General features: G+C 52.2%; 1 protein-coding gene across 1 annotated transcript; it reads right to left on the bottom strand.

Moving 5' to 3' along the window:
- Positions 1 to 10,100: 10,100 nt before the first annotated feature.
- CDC42EP2 (CDC42 effector protein 2) lies at positions 10,101 to 16,919 on the bottom strand. The gene is made up of 2 exons (XM_043581687.1): positions 16,808 to 16,919; positions 10,101 to 11,621 (listed from the first exon to the last, which is right to left on the bottom strand). The coding sequence occupies exon 2, from the start codon at positions 11,273 to 11,275 to the stop codon at positions 10,631 to 10,633; it is 645 nt and encodes a 214-aa protein (XP_043437622.1). The 5' UTR covers positions 11,276 to 11,621; positions 16,808 to 16,919; the 3' UTR covers positions 10,101 to 10,630.
- Positions 16,920 to 17,535: the final 616 nt, after the last annotated feature.

Here is a 17,535-nt window from a genome sequence, read left to right as displayed (position 1 = left end):
CCCCCCCCCCCCCCCCCCCCCCCCCCCCCCCCCACCCCCCCCCCCCCCCCCCCACCCCTCCCCCCCCCCCCCCCCCCCCCCCCCCCCCCCCCCCCCCCCAATCAAGTGCCCATTTAGGGAGAGGAAAATTAACGTCCAGAACTGGGCAGTTCTTTGTCCTGAATATTGGACTCTTGGCAAAAGTTACCTCCCTTTCCTGTCACCAAACCCAGCCACCGACTGAAGTGATAGCCACTTCTCCCATCCTTCCTACTTCTGTCCCTCCACCCAGGCTCTGAAGAACTTCTTTCCTACAGCTGTCTGTGAATCTTTTGTACCGTTCATTTCTCCTTCACTGTTGACTCATGCAAATTCATGTACAAACGTGGCTTAATATCCTCTTAAAAAATCAGAGCTCTTCTGGCGCCTGGGTGGCAGAGTGAGTTAAGTGTCCTACTCTTGATTTCCGCTCAGGTCACGATCTCATGGTTGGGGAGTTCGAGCCCTGCGTCAGGCTCTGCATTGACAGTGTTGAGCCTGCTTGGGATTCTCTCTCCCTCTCTCTCTCTTCCCCTTCCCTGCTCATGCTCTCTCCCTCTCTCTCTCAAAATAAATAAATGAACATTAAAAAAAAGCAGAGCCCTTCCTTCAGCCCATGTCTGCCTTGGATTATCACCCCATTTCTTTCTACCCTTTCAAAGCTAAGTTTCTGTTTATACACCCTATCTCTGTTGACTTACTTCCAAGTCCCTTTCTGCCCAGTTTAATGGTGATTCTGTTCCCCCTAGTTCATTGAAACAGGTCCTAACAAAGACACCAGGACCTTCATTTCAACACATTTAGAGATCTCGTCTCCATCCTCATTGGCCTGTCAACCTCATGACACTACTCACCTTTGCCTCCTTTTCCAAGCTCTTCTCAGGGTCTCTGAGATGCACACCCTCCGGCTGTGCTTTGATCACACTGGTCCTTCAGGCTCTTTTGCTGTCTGTCTGTCCTCTGTTCCACTTTTAACTGTCACAGTCCTCAGGGCATGGTCTTTGGTCTTTGACACATACCTTATCCCATTAATCCCAGGATGTGCGTATTCCCAGGCCTCTCTTCCATCTCAGGATTTTAGAATCAGAAGACGTCTTACCATCACTGTGCCTTAAGACCATTTTTGGCAGAAAAGAGTTGTGGGATATCTGTCCCTGCCTACCCTGCATCACATTTATAGAATGGGTGCCAGCAGCTTGGAAGCAAACCCCAGAGACAATACTGATGCACTCTTTTCCCTAGGAACCAAATGATTGTGGGGACAAAGGGCATCCGAGGTGACTCCAAAGCAGGAGTCAAAGGCACATGGGGCGCCGGGTGGCTCAGCCAGTTAAGCATCCGTTTCTTGATTTCGGCTCAGGTCATAATCTCCCAATTCGTGGGATCCAGCCCCGTGTGGGGCTCTTCACTGACAGCACGGAGCCTGCTTGGGATTCTCTCTTTCTCCCTCTCTCTCTGATCCTCCCCTGCTTTCACACTTGCGCACATACACTCTATCTCTCCCTCTCTCTCAAAATAAGCATTTAAAAAAAAAAGTACAGTATGTGTTGTGGCCTGAATGTTTGTGCTCCTCCCAGGCATATGTTGAAGCCCTAACCCCCAGTATGATGGAGGGTATTTGGAGGTGAGGCCTCTGGGAAGTGATTAGGTTTAGATGAGGTCATAAGGGTGGGACCCTCTTGATGGGATTAGTACCCTTATAAGAGGAAGAAGACAGATCTCTCTCTCCTTGAGGAAAGGCCATGTGAAGTCACGACAAGATGATGGATATCTACGAGTCAGGAAGTGCGCTCTCATCAGAACCCAAATCTGCTGGCACCTTGACCTTGGAGTTCCCAGCCTCCAGAATGGGAGAAATAAATGTCTGTTGCTTAAGCCCCCCGGTCTGTGATATTTGGTTATAGCAGCCCAAGCCGACTAAGATAGTATGCTAGCACTAAAGCTGAACATACACAAATCCTATGGTCCGGCAACTCCACTCGTGGATACGTACACCAAAAAGCATGCACAAGAATGCTTACCACTGCGTTCATTGTAATAGTTTCAAACTGGAAAAAAACCGATGCCCACAACAGTACAATAGATTGAGCAAAATGGAAAGAATAAGTTATCGCTATACAACAATGTGAATGAATCTCAAAAACTTAACACTGAATAAAAGAAGCCAGTTTCAAAAAAGGACATATTGTATGATTCCATTTATATAAAGGTACACAAATAGGCACACTAATCCATGGAGTCCAAACCCAGGAGACTAGTTATCTTTGGAGGATAATGACAAGAGGGGGCAAGAGGTAGCTACTGAGGTCCTAGTAATGTTCTTTTTTTTAATGTTTATTTTTTTGAGAGAGAGCACATTAGAGTGGGGGGGGGCGCAGACAGGGAGAGGGGGACAAAGGATCTGAAGTGGACTCTGCACTGACAGCAGAGAGCCTGATGTGGGGCTCGAACTCACTAACTGTGAGATCATGACCTGAGCCGGAGTCAGACGCTTAACTCACTGAGCCACCCAGGCACCCCATGTTTATTTATTTTTGAGAGAAAGAGCGCAAGCAGGGGAAGGGCAGAGAGATTGGAGACAGAGGATCCAAAGTGGGCTCTGTGCTGGCAGCAGTAAGCCCTATGTGGGACTCGAACTCATGAACCACGAGATCATGACCTGAGCTGAAGTCAGAGGCTTAACCAACTGAGCCAGGCGCCCCCTATAGTAATATTCTTTTTCTTCATCTGGGTAGTGGGTACGTAGGTTTGTTAATAATTTAGTTATTTATTAATAATTTTATTATTACTATTTTACATGGGGAAGTTGAGTAGAGTTTAATAAGTTTTTACAAAGATACAAACAGGTTTAGGGAAACCAATAAAGGATAATGCAGTACTCAATGGTTTATCCAGGTGTTGTGAGGTTTTGTGGCTAACACATACTCAATTTTTAAAACCTTCTTTAAGAAAATGAATGCAAAATCATTGATACAAAATAAAATTTTAGAGGTTAAGATGAGAAAGAAAGCATATCATATCACAAATCTGTAAAACTAAAAAGGTTTGTTCACTTTATAAAAATTTATTGAACTACACAAAATTGGGGCACTTCTCTGCATGTATATTTCAAACAAAAAAATTTTTTTAATTTTTATTTATTTTTGAGAGAGAGAGACAGAGTAAGAGCAGGGGAGGGGCAGAGAGGGGGAGACACAGAATCTGAAACAGGCTCCAGGCTCTGAGCTGTCAGCACAGAGCCAGACGCAGAGCTCGAACCCACAGAGCATCAGATCATGACCTGAGCTAAAGTCGGACGCTTAACCAGCTGAGCCACCCAGGCACTCCATCTGCATGTATATCTCTCCTCCTCCTCCTCCTCCTCCTCCTCCTCCTCCTTCTTCTTCTCTAACATTTATTTATTATTGAGAGAGAGAGAGAGACACAGAGAGTGAGCAAGGGAGGGGTAGGGAGAGGGGAAGACACAGAATCTGAAGCAGGCTCCAGGCTCTGAGCTGTCAGCGCAGAGCCCGACGCGGGGCTCGAACTCACAAACTGAGATCATGACCTGAGCCGAAGTCGGTTGCCTAACCAACTGAGCCACCCAGGTGCCCCTGCATGTATATTTCAATAAGAAATTTTAAATTAAAAATACTAGTAATAATACATAGGCTAGTTCTGTTTAATTGGAAAGGTAGCATATGAGCCCAGCGTGAATGCCTTTCAGTTCTTTTAGGATTCTTTTAAGAAATGCTTCATCACCAGGGGCGCCTGGGTGTCTCAGCTGGTGAAGCGTCCAACTCTTGATTTCAGTTCATGTCATGATCTCACGGTTCGTCAGTTCAAGCCCCAAGTCAGGCTCTGAGCTGATAGCAAGGAACCTGCTTGGAATTCTCTCTCTCCCTCTCTCTCTGTGCCCCTCCCTGGCTCATGCTCCTGTTCTCTCTCTCTCTCTCTCTCTCTCTCAAAATAAATAAACTTTAAGAAATGCTTTGTCACTGAACAATAGATTCACTGAACCATTGACCAGCATGTACAGTGTTTCTCTTACAGACAGGAACCAAGGAATGGAAGTGGGGTGCAGCCTCTCCCAATCTCAACTAGTGACTCTTGGCAAAATATTTCCTATTTCTGCACCTCTGGATTCTGCCAGATCCAAGAGAGGCATGCTTCCATCAGGGAGCACAATAACGATTTCTCCACATTAGGAGCTAAGATGGCCAATGGGCCATGTTTTGCTCTGCATGCCACTGGGCAAGAAAGTTAAAAGAGGGGTGCCCGGGTGGCTCAGTCAATTGAGCAGCCAACTTTGGCTCAGGTAATGATCTCACGGTGGGTTCATGAGTTCGAGCCCCACATCGGGCTTGCTGCTTTCAGCACAGAGCCTGCTTCAGATTCTCTGCCTCCTCTCTCTCTGCCCCTCCCCAGCTTGCACTCTCTCTCTCAAAGATAGAGATAAACATTAAAAAAGAGAGAGAGAGAGAAAGGAAGTACTACTATTGTCTGGGGTGTTGATTCTAATTGTCAAGGTGAGGTAGGATTATTACCCAATGGGAACAGGGAGAAATATAAATGAAACCCAAGGGATCTTCCTAATATTACATATAGGTAGTTAATGGGAAACAGGCTCCTGGTTAGGTATTTAATTCCAATATTCCCAACTGAACAAACGAAAACAAAACAAAACAAAACAGAGGAAATGGGGAAAAAAATCTTAAAGGCATTGAAAAGCTAATGATATAGTGAGAATAATTGGACCAATATTTAGGAAGCTAAAACCCAAAGAGGTAAGCTCAGAATTCAAAGCAATTTTTGTCCTGGGGACATTTACTGATCTGGAAGATACAACTGTGAAACTGAGCTGTTGTTTGGGGGTCTCTGGTGGGGAGGGTTAAAAAATCAAATCTCAGAGCCCGCCCAAGGTGGGAAGATGGACATTCCACCATGGACATGTCCACACTTTGAGAAGGGATCCAATTGTGTATGAACCTGTAGTCCAGGATCATATTATCTGGGTGATTCAGGGAAGCTCAAGCCTTGAACTTGGATTAAAGTAGACCCACTCTGTCTAAGCGAAATTAGTCAGTCAGAGAAAGACAAGTATCATATGACTTCCCTCATATGAGGACTTTAAGATAACAAAACCGATGAACGTAAGGGACGGGAAGCAAAAATAATGTAAAAACAGGGAGGGGGACAAAACATAAGAGGTTCTAAAATATGGAGAATAGAGGGTTGCTGGAGGGGTTGTGGGAGGGGGGATGGGCTAAATGGGTCAGGGGCACTAAGGAATCTACTCCTGAAATCATTGTTGCATCCTGTGCCAACTAATCTGGATGTAAATTATAAAAAGCAAATACATTATAGAAAGAAAAAAAAAAAAAGTGGACCCATCCTCGTAATGCCTCAGGACACCTAGCTGAAGCAAACATATTTGGTACCGAATCATAGACTTTAGGAAGGAATTTACCGTCATCCCAGTCCTCAAATTATGTCTAAAAGTATTTTTTTCAAATATGACAAAGATAACCAGGCACACAAAGAAAAAAGAAACCTTTCACAAGAACCAGTACAAAAAATACAAAACACAAACTGACTCACACAAAGATTTAACATGTTGGAATTATCTGATGCTGACCGTAAAATAACATTGCTACTGCATTTAAAGGAGTTAAAAACGAGCATAAGAACACCTTCAGGGGACAAGTACTTATTAAGAAATGCCACAACAGGGGCGCCTGGGTGGCGCAGTCGGTTAAGCGTCCGACTTCAGCCAGGTCACGATCTCGCGGTCCGTGAGTTCGAGCCCCGCGTCGGGCTCTGGGCTGATGGCTCAGAGCCTGGAGCCTGTTTCCAATTCTGTGTCTCCCTCTCTCTCTGCCCCTCCCCCGTTCATGCTCTGTCTCTCTCTGTCCCAAAAATAAATAAACGTTGAAAAAAAAAAATTTAAAAAAAGAAATGCCACAACAGAATTTTAAAACAACAACATGGAACTTCTCCAACGGAACAATAAAATAACCAAAATTAAAAACACAATGAATCCTTTAAACAAATTACTCACAGCTGAAGAGAGAACACAGAAACTAGAAGATAGGTAGGCAGAAATTGTCCCTAACATTGCATAGAAAGACAGAAAATAGAGAATTAGAGCAGAAACATAGATACATAGAGAGATCTAATATACATTTAGTTGGGGCGTCAGAGGGTAGGGAGAAAGGGGGCCGAGGCAGTATTTAAAGAGAAAATGATCGATAATTTCCCAACAATAATGAAAGATGTGAATCCACAGATTGAAGAAGTCAAATAAAACCAAAACTGAGCTAAATAAAGACTTCATGGAGGCGCCTGGGTGGCTCAGTCGGTTGGGCACCTGACTCTTGGTTTTGGCTCGGGTGTGGTCTCATGGTTCGTGGGTTCGGGCCCTGCGTTGGTCTCCATGACGGAGGCATGGAGCTTACTTGGGGTTCTCTTTCTCTCTTTCCCCCTCTCTGCCCCTGCCCCCTCTCTCCCTCTCCCTCTATCTCAAAATAAATGAATAAACTTAAAAAAAAAAAAAAGACTTCCTGGAAATGAATGCTAGAGCACTTGGGATGAACTGTCGTAATGTCTGCAACTTATTTTCAAAAGGTCAGAAAAAAAAGTTTTTGTAGGCAAAGAGATAAAGGAAACGAGGCAAAATGGTAAAAGGGGAGCCTGGCTGGCCCAGTCAATAGAGCATGTGCGACTCTCAATTTCAGAGTTGTAGGTTCGATATACACGTTGGGGGTAGAGATTACTTTTTTTTTTTTTTCAACGTTTTTATTTATTTTTGGGACAGAGAGAGACAGAGCATGAACGGGGGAGGGGCAGAGAGAGAGGGAGACACAGAATCGGAAACAGGCTCCAGGCTCCGAGCCATCAGCCCAGAGCCTGACGCGGGGCTCGAACTCCCGGACCGCGAGATCGTGACCTGGCTGAAGTCGGACACTTAACCGACTGCGCCACCCAGGCGCCCCGAGATTACTTTTTTTTAAAGTCCTTAAAAAAATTCTTGAAGGAGTCCGTAGCTTCTACGTATGTTTCTTTTCTCGCTGCATCAAGTATATTTTTATATATTTTAATTCTCCCATTCTCTCCTGCTTTCCGCTCTTGAATATAGGGTGTATTGGTGATAACTAACTTTATAGCACAGTTCAGAGTTTGCAAAGTATTGAGATGGGGCTGGTAAAAAAAAATTGCAGGAGGAATGAACATCTAGAATTCCTGGACTTGCAAGTGGATGTGATCATTGACAAGATATTGAGTTATCTCCCTTTGGAAAAAGAGTGAATCTATTTTTGACAGAAATAGGAATAGATCCATTCTACTAGGGAGGTTTATATTATATTATAGCAAGTCATGCATGAATGTTGGGCATCTAAAACAGCAGACTGTACGGACATTTGTCTTTTTTTTTTTTGGCTGTCCAATGACTTCTCTGTTTGGGGGAAATTCCTTTTTGTGGGTGGTATTTGTAGGGCATGATGCCTGAACAGCACTGTACAAGCTGAAGAGGAAAGATCCATGTTTCCATCCCTGGCTACCTTGGTGCAAGCAGGTGTTTCTAGTTCAGTTAGTCTGATGCTTCAGGCCCCCTGCCTAAGTCCCTTTCTCCAGCAGCTCCGAGTGGTTTCCTAGGTCTCTTGGGTGGGTGCCTGATGCAGGGTGGGTGGGGGACAGTTCCAGGGGACCTAGGGCAGGCATGTCTCCGCCCCATGGCTACTCTGGCCTTGACTCTGGTCCAGGGCGAGGTGCAGCCTTCCAACTGGGTAAAGCTGTAAGGAAGGTTTCCTTTTTTCTTGTCTTCCAAGGGAAGGGACAAGCCGTTCAAGCACTGAGAGGGAGCCTACAGGCAAGAAGCTGCTGGCCCTTCAGCTCCCCACCTTTGGTCTTCACACTTGGCCAGTTCTGATACAGAACTTCCGTTGGGGCAAGAAGGTTGCAGTGGAGTATAGGCTTTGGGGCGTCACAGGCCCGGGCTAAAGCCCCACAACCGATAGTGAAACCCCTAATCTCTAAATGACGGCAGAATGTTCAGACTAAAAGGAAAAAGTTGAGCAGGGACGTAAAATGATGCACCTGCCATGGAAAAGAATATGGTGGTTCCTCAAGAAATTCAACATAGAATGAGGGTATGATCTAGCAATTTCCGCTTCTGTGTATGGACCCAAAAGAATTGAAAGCAAGGACTCAAACAGGTATCTGTACATCCGTGTTCATAGCAGCATTATTCACAATAGCCCAAAGGTAGAAACAACGCATGTGTCCACTGATGGGTGAATGGATAGACAAAATGTGGTCTAGAGGGTATTCAGCCTTTAAGAGAAGGAACTGTCAACACCTGCCATAGCGTGGATGAACCTCAAAGAGGTCACGCCAAGTGAAATAAGACGATCACAAGAGGACAAATACTGTGTGACTCCACTGATTTCAGGTCCCTAGAGCAGTCAGATTCATAGAGACAGGAAGTAGACGGTGGTTGCCGGAGGCTGGGGGAAGGGAGAATGGGGCGTTAGCGTTGAGTGGGTATGGAGTTTCACTTTGGGAAGATGAGAAAAGTTCTGAAAGGAATGGTGGTGATGGCTGCAGAATAACGTGAATGCACTTAACACCACTGAATTATGCACTTACAAATGGTTAAAATGGTACAACTCATGTTGTATAGATTTCCCCCCCCTTCCCCCCTCCCCCCCCCCAGCCCAAGCAAAATGCCTCCTGGTCAAATTCAGCCTCCGCGATGAAATCTGACACAGGACCTGGAGGCGAGAGGCTGGGGGTGAGGTGGGAGTCTGGGATCCACAGGGTCAGAAGGATGAAGAACCAGCGGACAATGGAGGAAGGGGAAGCTGAGGCTTGAACTTGCCTCCAGCTGCCCATGTGGTCTGTACCAATCAGACACCAAGCCCCATCTTATTAACACTCTCCCCACCTCCGTCCTCACTGTCCCTGCCTCGTCCAGTCCTCCTCACCCTGCACTGGCTTCCTCCATTTTGACCTTTGGTCCGTCTTTCATTGGCCTGGGTGGTGGCCCTTCTAGAACCCGGATCTGACCATGTGTCTCTCCTGCTTAAAATCTGTCTGCAGCTCCCCACTGCCTCCGCTCAGCCTAGCAGGCAAAGCTGTTCCCAGCCGACTCCAACCTGCTTTTCGTGTTTCACAGTCCTCTCCTTCCCAAGCTCCGAGTTCCTTTATGTCCGTAAGCCATTTTTGAATACCCTCCCTGTGGCAATTCCTGGTATCCCTAGTTTTCCCCACAACCCTGCACGGTAGGTCCCACTGACTACCTCTTAGAGATGTGGAAACAGTCTCACATAGTCTAGGTCATACTCAGATCTATGCTCTTTTCACCACATGGCAGCTCCTCTGTCATTCACTCTGGTGCCCCAGTGCCTTTGCTTATGCGCGAGCATATCTCACCCCTCAGGTCTGGCTCAGAATCACATCTATCCCTAATGGGCCCTGACACCAGTTGCATGTCGGCCCCAAGCATTCGCGATCGTGTTTTCTTCATAGTGTTCAGCACAGTTGGAACTCACCCTACTTGCTTACAAATTCAATATCCTTTTCCCACTAGAATATAAGCTACAGGAGTGGGGATCGCAGCTGTGTGATATCCCCAGCACCTGGAGCACACCTGGGTGCCCTGTAGGTGGCGATGAGCCCGCTGACAGGCACTGTTGGGTCCCTCCCAGCCCCAGGCCTGGCCGGTCCCGCCCGTGTGCCCCCTTAGTCTTCGGAAGCTGGAGAAGCTGCTGGTCCCTTGCACTAGGCCTTGGGATTACTCTTTCGCTCTTGGGTCTCCCCCGGTAGACCCCAGCAGCCTGGGCACAGCACCCGGATGACACCAGTGCTCGGCCCCCTCTTGTTAAGCACCTGAAGCAATATTGCAGCCTCCCTAGATGGCATTGGTGTATTCCTGCCTCTTTCTCACTATGGGCTTGGGATCCGGTAGAGGCTTCCCAAGGGCAGGGCCCGCCCTGCACACAGCCTTCTGGGAATGGGGTCTCCCCCAGGGTCAGCCCCGGGTCGCGGAGGCTGGTCTGTCTTCAGGAGGAAACCCGGGTCGAGGGTGCCGGGAGCACAACTGTCAGCAGCAGCAAGTTTTATTGCGACCAGAATCTCCCGGTCATGTGAGCGAGGGTGGGGCAGAGGGACGTTCGGTCACCAATGCCACGTTCCTAGTCCAGGACAGCGAAGCCAAAGTTCTGGCTGGCTGTGCCTTGCCTCTTCCCCAGCCCCCAGTCAGGGCATCCCATGGGGCTGAGGCAGAAGGGAGGTGGAAAGGGGACTCCATTTCGGCGGAGCCTTCATCCAAGGGGTCTCAGGGAAGGAGGAGCAGTTGGGGGGGGGGGTGTCCAGTGGCCCGAGATGCTCAGGGCACTTTGGGCTGACTTCTGCACGTGTCCTCGGTGAGCTTTAGGGGAAGGCAATGAGGCACGCTCTGCCCATGAGGAGAGGGTGGGAGCGAGAGAAACAAAGGCTCAAAGAAAAGAAATCACTGGCCAGTGACCACACAGGGGGGCCTAGGGATCCCGACGTCTAGGCCAGGGCTCCATCCACCCCCTGCCTCCAGCATTCACTCCACCCTGAGCACCCGGCCTGGCCAGCCGTGGTCCTATGTGGGGATCTGCACGTGGCCCAGGTCCTGGTCCATGATCTGGAGGACGTCATCCAAGATGGAAGGCCCCAGGTCCACATGCAGGGAGAGCAAGGAGCTGGCATGGGACAGGAAGGGCTCCTCGGCCCCCGACTCGGGCGTCAGCCCATTGTGGGCAGAGCCAGCCTCTGGAATTCTCCAGATGTCCACACTCCCTGCCTCCTGTGGGGAAGGCTGTGGGGAAGGCTGTGGGGTCTCCAGGTGCAGGCGAGGGGGTTTGGGTGGGGCCTGAGTTGCGGGCAGGGTGAGGGCCTGGGGCCCCCCGATGACAGGGAGGGAGATGGCGTTCTTGAGCAGAGGGGACGGCCCGTCGGGGAGCTCCCGCCCACACAGCGTGGCGGTGCGGGTGAACTGGAACGGGAGGTCCAAGGTGCCGTCCTCCTCGGGTCCCTCGACCGCCGTCCCTGGCAGGAGGTGGAACTTGCCCTGCAGGAAGGAGATGTCACCGAACATGTCGCTGCCACCGCCGCTGCCGATATGAATGGTGTGTCGGAAGTCCCCCAGCGGCGGGCTGATCATGTCCGAGGACAGCAGGTCCCGCAGCTTCTCCTTCTTGCCCTTGCGGCTCCCGCGCTTTAGATAGATGGGCACCTTGGTGGACATCGCGACCTCCGCGCCCGGGGCCGGGCTGCAGGGGCTGGGGACGGCGCACCCCCGGGGACCACGGCCTCCGGCTGCCTCTTCTCACCACCTCAGCCGGACACACCCAGAGGGGGGTTTTCAGACACCCAAACCTTGCCCAAGGGCCCAGACAAGGGTGAGGGGCGTGGCTGAAGTTGGCCGGAGGAATGAGAAAAAGGACGATTAATGATCAGTGAAGTCAGAGGGCTGAGATAACAGAGATCACTCTCTCCCAGAAGAGTTGAAAATGCTCTGGAAAATTAGCAGCAGAAAGGTGGCGCTCTGGTGGGCAGCAACGGGCTCTCCGGTCCGGTCTGGGGCTGAAGAGCTGAAATACCAGAGGTATGAGTCAGGGACAGAAGGACAAAAGTCAGAGGCATCCGTCTCATTTCTGGGCCCCCTGCGTCAGCCCCGGGAGCCCAAGTGGGGCCACTCTCCTGCAGAAACCCTGCGAGAAGTCTGTGGTCACTTACAGACTCACTGCACCTTAGAGCCTGGATCACCAGCACCGAGCCCCTCCCTTTACGAGTGGGGAAACTGAGGCCCGGCAACGTGAGTGAGGGGCCCAAAGTCATATACAAAGTCATATCCTGGCTCTGGTCCCTTGCCTGGGGTCCCTGGCTCTGCTCATCACCCGCTATCGCACATCAGCTGTGCCCCAAGACATAAGAGTCAAGTTGTGTGTGTGTGTGTGTGTATGTGTGTGTGTGTGTGTGTGTGTGTGGTGGTGGGGGGGGGGTCTCAGACTTGTCTCAATCCCGTACTTGACCAAGGAGAGAGATCTTGTAACCCCTGTCTCACCCACCCTGTCTGTGCCAGACCTGGACACACAGGAGGTGTTCAGCCCGCAGGGCTGCATGACGGACACCTCCTGTTCGGCCCAGTCTCGTCCCACCTAGAAGTGAGGGCACCTCGGAGTTTCTCTTTTCTCCTCCAGGTTAGCAGTTCCTACCTCTGGGACTGAGTCCAACATAGTTACTGGCCCTCCCCCCTGCCCAGCACCTAAGGGGAAGGTGGAGTGGAGGGTGCAAATACTTTGGGGGGCTCTGTTCTGTGCCCGGCATTTTGCTAAGTTCTTTGCAAACGCATCTCATTTAATCAGAGCAAGCTATCACCCCATTTCAAAATTTGAACCAGAGGGGCACCTGGGTGGCTCGGTCGGTTAAGCGCCTGACTCTTGATTTCGGCTCAGGTCGTGATCTCATGGTTCGTAAGATCAACCCCGAGTTGAGGACTCCCTCCCTCCCTCTCTCTCTGCCTCTCCCCTGCTCACAATCCCCCTCAAAATAAATAAAATTTGAACCAGAAACACTTTGGAGGGATTTGCACAAGGCATTGCCGAGGGAGGGAAGCAAAATGCAAAAATGTAGTAGAGAAGATTCCATTTCTTTTTCTTTCTTTCTTTTTTTCTGAGAGACAGAGAGACAGAACTTGAGCGGGGGCGGTGCAGAGAGAGAGGGAGACACAGAATCTGAAGCAGGCTCCGGGCTCTGAGCTGTCAGCACAGAGCGTGATGCAGGGCTCGAACTCACAAACTGTGAGATCATGACCTGAGCTGAAGTTGGAGGCTTAACCGACTCAGCCACCCAGGAGCCCCTAGAAGATTCCAATTCTGACAGCAGTGATCAGCTCCCCCCCCCTACCCCTTCCCTGTATATATATGCATGTGTGTGTACCTACATATACAGGTCGGCATTGGATTATATCCTAGATAAAAGGAGAGAAGAGGCGTGCCTGGGTGGCTCAGTCAGTTAAGCATCCAACTTTGGATCAGCTCATGATCTCACGGTTTGTGGGTTCAAGCCCCTTGTCAGGCTCTGTGCTGACAGCTCAGAGCCTGGGGCCTGCTTCAGATTCTGTGTCTCCCTCTCTCTCTGCCCCTCCCCTGCTCGTGCTCTGTCTCTGTCTCTCTCTCTCTCTCTCTCAAAAATAAATACGCATTAAAAAGAGATAGAGAGGGAAGAATCTGGAAGGCCAGCACCAGGTTGTCATATGGGTTATGTAGATCGGGATGGGGGGCAGGGATGGGGTGTGAGGTCAGTGATGTGGGAGGAAGGGTGTCCTCAGTCAGAATTATCTGTAATATTTGCTACTGTTACTATAAAATGATATATGCAAATATGAAAAGGATGATTGCCAACATGGTGGTGGTGCTCTCAAGGTGGCAGGATTTCAGATGACTTTGCCTTTCTTTTCCGTACTTTTTTATAAGCTCAAATTCTTTCTTTTTCAGTTTTTAAAAATATTTTTTATTTTAGGGGTATCTGGCTGGCTCGGTCAGTTAAGCGTCCAACTCTTGGTTTCAGCTCAGGTCACAATCTCATGGTGTCCTGAATTCGAGCCCTGCATCAGGCTCTGTGCTCACAGCGAGGAGCCTGCTTGGGATGTTCCCTCCCCCCCTCTCTCTCTGCCCCTCCCCTGCTGCCTCTCTCTCAAAATAAAATAAAGAAACTTAAAAGATTTTTTTTTAATTAAAAAAATAAGTAATATTTTTATTCTAGAAATTGAGAGAGAGAGAGAGAGAGAGAGGGAGAGAGACTATGAGAGGGGGAGAGGGGCAGAGGGAGAGAGAGAGCAGCAGGCTCCAGCTCAGCATGGAGCCCGCCACGGGGCTTGATCCCACGACCCTGGGATCAGGACCTGAGCTAAAATAAAAAATTGGACGCCCGACCGACTGAGCCACCCAGGCGCCCCTCAAATTCTTAATGATAAACACATGTATTATTTAGGTGCACATATTATCCATGTAATCAGAAAAAATAAGCTATTTTTAACGTGGAAAAAACAATGCAACCCGGAGGGGGTGTCATGCCAGCTTCACAGAAAAAGGAAGCATTACAAGCACTCAACGGCGTTCCCACAGCTGTTGGAGGGTTGGCCTCCTACGTGGCCACAGGAGAGCCCGCATGTAGAAGCAGAGCACGGAAGGCAAAGAAAGAAATTTGTCCAAGGTCATCCAGAGGGGAACCAGATGAGCGCCCCCCTCTCCCACCGCCCAGGCGGGCAGGGGCTGAGCAGGTGGGAAATGGGCCAGGGAGGGGCGGGGCCACAGCTGGGAGGCCTGGCCGGCCCCATTCTCCGTGCTGGGCAGGGCGAGGAGGGAATGAGGGGGCCGGCAGGAGGGAGCCGGAAGGAGGAAGGAGCATGCAGGACAGGCAGAGTCCCAACTCCCAGCCCGGGCCCTCATTCAGGAAACCCCACCCCAGGACCGGACACCCTAGGTCAGTCACACTGAGCCACAGAGACCGGACATCTTGCCCCTCCCTGAGCACCTGCAGCTTAACAGGAAACAAAGGAATGACTCTCCAGTGGCGAAATTCCAGCTAAGCTTGGAAGGAGCTGGGGGGAGGGTGGGGGAGGCAGTGGGCGCCTCAAGGTCGTGGAATCCCGTCCCTCACTCATCTACCAGACATTCACCTGTGCCCGCCACGCCAGGCCTGGGGGCGCCCCAACACACATCCTACCGGTCTCCTTGATAGGCGAGCGGCCCTGAGACAGCCTTTCCTGCCTTTCCAGCCATGAAGAGTGGGGCCGACTGGTGGGGTTTGTCGTCCCCCCTCCCCCCTCCCCCCTCCCCCGGCCCCCCTCCGCTCATCACGTAGGGCGCCAAGACAGCCTGAGTATTTCCACAACAGATCGGGCGTCCCTGACAGCTGTCTCACTCGGAGCCAGCCGTACCCGCCCAATTCCAGATGTGGGGAGAACTGAGGCTGAGGGGGAAGGGCTGGGCCGGCATCAAGCCACCCAGGGGAGAGCTGGGAACTGCAATCATCAAGCCCCAAGTATTCGGGTTTGGCAAGCGTGAGACCCCAGGCTCCAGCGGCCCTTGCAGAGTCCCCACTTTTACGCTCCCAGGCACAGCACGGTGGGCGTCACGGCTGCCTTTTGCAGAGGCAGAAGCTGAACCTCAGAGACCTTAACGTTGCTGCGGTCACCCAGCTGGGAAGAGAAAGAGGGGGCACTAGTACCCAGCCAGGTCCTGTGGCTCTGACGCAGTAGGCCACCCAACCTCTGAAAACTGCTTGCAGGGAAGGAGAGAAACAGGCTCCCAGCTGGGCTGGGGCCACTGGGTCCCCAGGCCTCCTCCTTGTAAGTCCTACCGGTCGTCTCCGTCTCCCCAAACTTGCGTGGATCCAGAGAGATGAGAATGAGCTCTTCGCCAGGACAGGGTATGAGGGGCTGGAAGCGGTGGCTTCCCTCAGCAGTGGGCGGAGCAGAGGGCAGCCAGCCCAGCCCTGTGGGCTTGCTCTGGCCAGGAGCCCTGGGCCTCCTCCGGAGCAAAGACTTCCTCTAGGCGCAGCCCCTCCCGCCCTGAGGAGTACTAGCCCCCTGCCTACCAAGGTCCAAAGAGCAGCCCTCACTCTGTGACTTTGGGCAAGACGCCTCTCCTTTCTGGCCTTCACCTTTCCCATCTATAAAATGGGCTGACGAAGTCGTCACCAGGGGGCTACTGGAAGACCCTATTGCCACAGTCCAAGTGAGAGCAGAGGTACAACAGACAGGGTTAGCGGGTCGCTGTCAGCCCTGTCATTCATTCAGCAAATAACTGTAGGTTTTCCGGGGACAGTGCTCCGAACAAGAGCCCCATCCTCCAAGCGTCCACCTTCTGCTCTGGAGGCAGCCTACGCAGAGTCCCCGTTGCGGGCCACGGGAGGTCTGGTCGCCCCGGGTCCCTGTGCAGAGTGGCGCTCGGCTCTACGGCCGCTAGGTGGCGCGCTCGCTCGCTCTCTCTGTCGCCTCGCTTCCCAGAGGAGTCCCGGCGCGCACCAGGGTCTCCAGCGCGCTTCGGGCTCCAGGCAGGGCCCCCCAAGGAGCTGCACGTTCGCGTACCAGATGCGGATTGTCTGAGGGATCTTCTTCTCTTGGGGTGTTCTGGTCTCACAACACGACAGTAGAGGGGGAAAGGGGCGATCGGGGACCTTGCCAGGGTCTCCAAGCTCTGGGAGGAGCCTGCCCCATGCTTTCCGGCCTGGGCGATGTCCGAGTGTGCGCTAGGCGCAGGGCCAGACCTCGGGCGTGCAAGCCCCCACCCCTGGCTCCCGTGGGTCCTGTTCCTCAGCCCCAGCTCGGGTTCAGCGTAGACCCCTCCCCGCCCTCTGCCCGAGCGCCCAGCCCGGATCCGTTTCAGGACACTCGCGGCCGCGGCTAAAGATAGGAGGACACCTCACCATCGACTAAAAATACGACCCCTAGCCCGGGCGGGGACGCTGGGCGGCGGGAGGGCGCTCCCACGTCCCGAGTGTGAGACGGGGACGAGGGCTCAGGGTGAAGGGCGGGACCGCGAGTTCGGGATCTGGATGCGCGGCGCCTCGCAGGCGGAGGGGGCGCGGGCGTGGCCGCCTGGACCCAGGCGCGGGCGGGAAACACGGTGGAACCCGAGGTTCCCGGGAAAAGACCTGCGCGGAGGTGACACAGGGACCCGGGTGCGACCCAGGACGGGGCGCCACGGGGGTGGTCCGCTGGGGGGCCCCCTGGGCGTCGCGGAAGGGCGGCAGAGTCCCGGCCGGAACTCACCTTAAGGCGCTCAGGCGGCGGACCCGCGGGCTGCGAAAGCTCTGGAGCTGGACCGCGAGGCTATGGGACGCGTTCCCGGCTGTGAACTCAGTGCGATCCGTGGCCCCTGAGGCCCCGCCCCTGGCCCGCGGAGCCAATGCTGGGGCCGCCCCAACCAGGCCCGCCCACAGCCCCGCCCCACTCCGAGCCCCGCCTGTGCTCCCCCTTTGGTGGCGCGGCGCCCGGGTCCAGCAGCCGCGCGGACGTGGGGTGCAGTGCAGGCTCGGACGGCTGCGGGCCAGGCGGTGTCGGGTGCCCGGGCTGGACTCCGTAGACTCTGGCTGTGCCTGTCGGAGCCAAACTCGGTGTTAGAAGGGCCGAGGGCGCGGCAGCCGGAAGGCCGAATTATAGTTCGTCAGAATTCACCGAGCGTCCTTGGACCCGTTCGCTCCCTGAAGGGCTGGGTGGGGGGGAGGCGCCCGCGCAAGTGTATTCAGTGACCACTGAGGGAATGAATGAGGCCTTGGAGGCTCCCGAGTTAAAATACTACAAACTTGCGAGAGCTTTCAGGAGTTTACCTCTCCCTAGAAAAGAGGGCACTGAGGGTGTGCTGGCAGAGTGGCCTGGGTACGCCCGTTCGTCATCAGTCTAGGTGGCTTCTGGGTCAGGGGGTGGAATCCATACTTAGACTCGTTCCGTCTTCGTTTGTTTCATTCATTCATTCATTCATTCATTCATTCATTCAGGAC

This window comes from Prionailurus bengalensis, chromosome D1 (assembly GCF_016509475.1).
Source record: "Prionailurus bengalensis isolate Pbe53 chromosome D1, Fcat_Pben_1.1_paternal_pri, whole genome shotgun sequence".
Taxonomy (NCBI): Eukaryota; Metazoa; Chordata; class Mammalia; order Carnivora; family Felidae; genus Prionailurus; species Prionailurus bengalensis.
The sequence above is the reverse complement of the archived record's forward strand: the minus strand, read 5'-3'. Positions and strand labels throughout refer to the sequence as shown.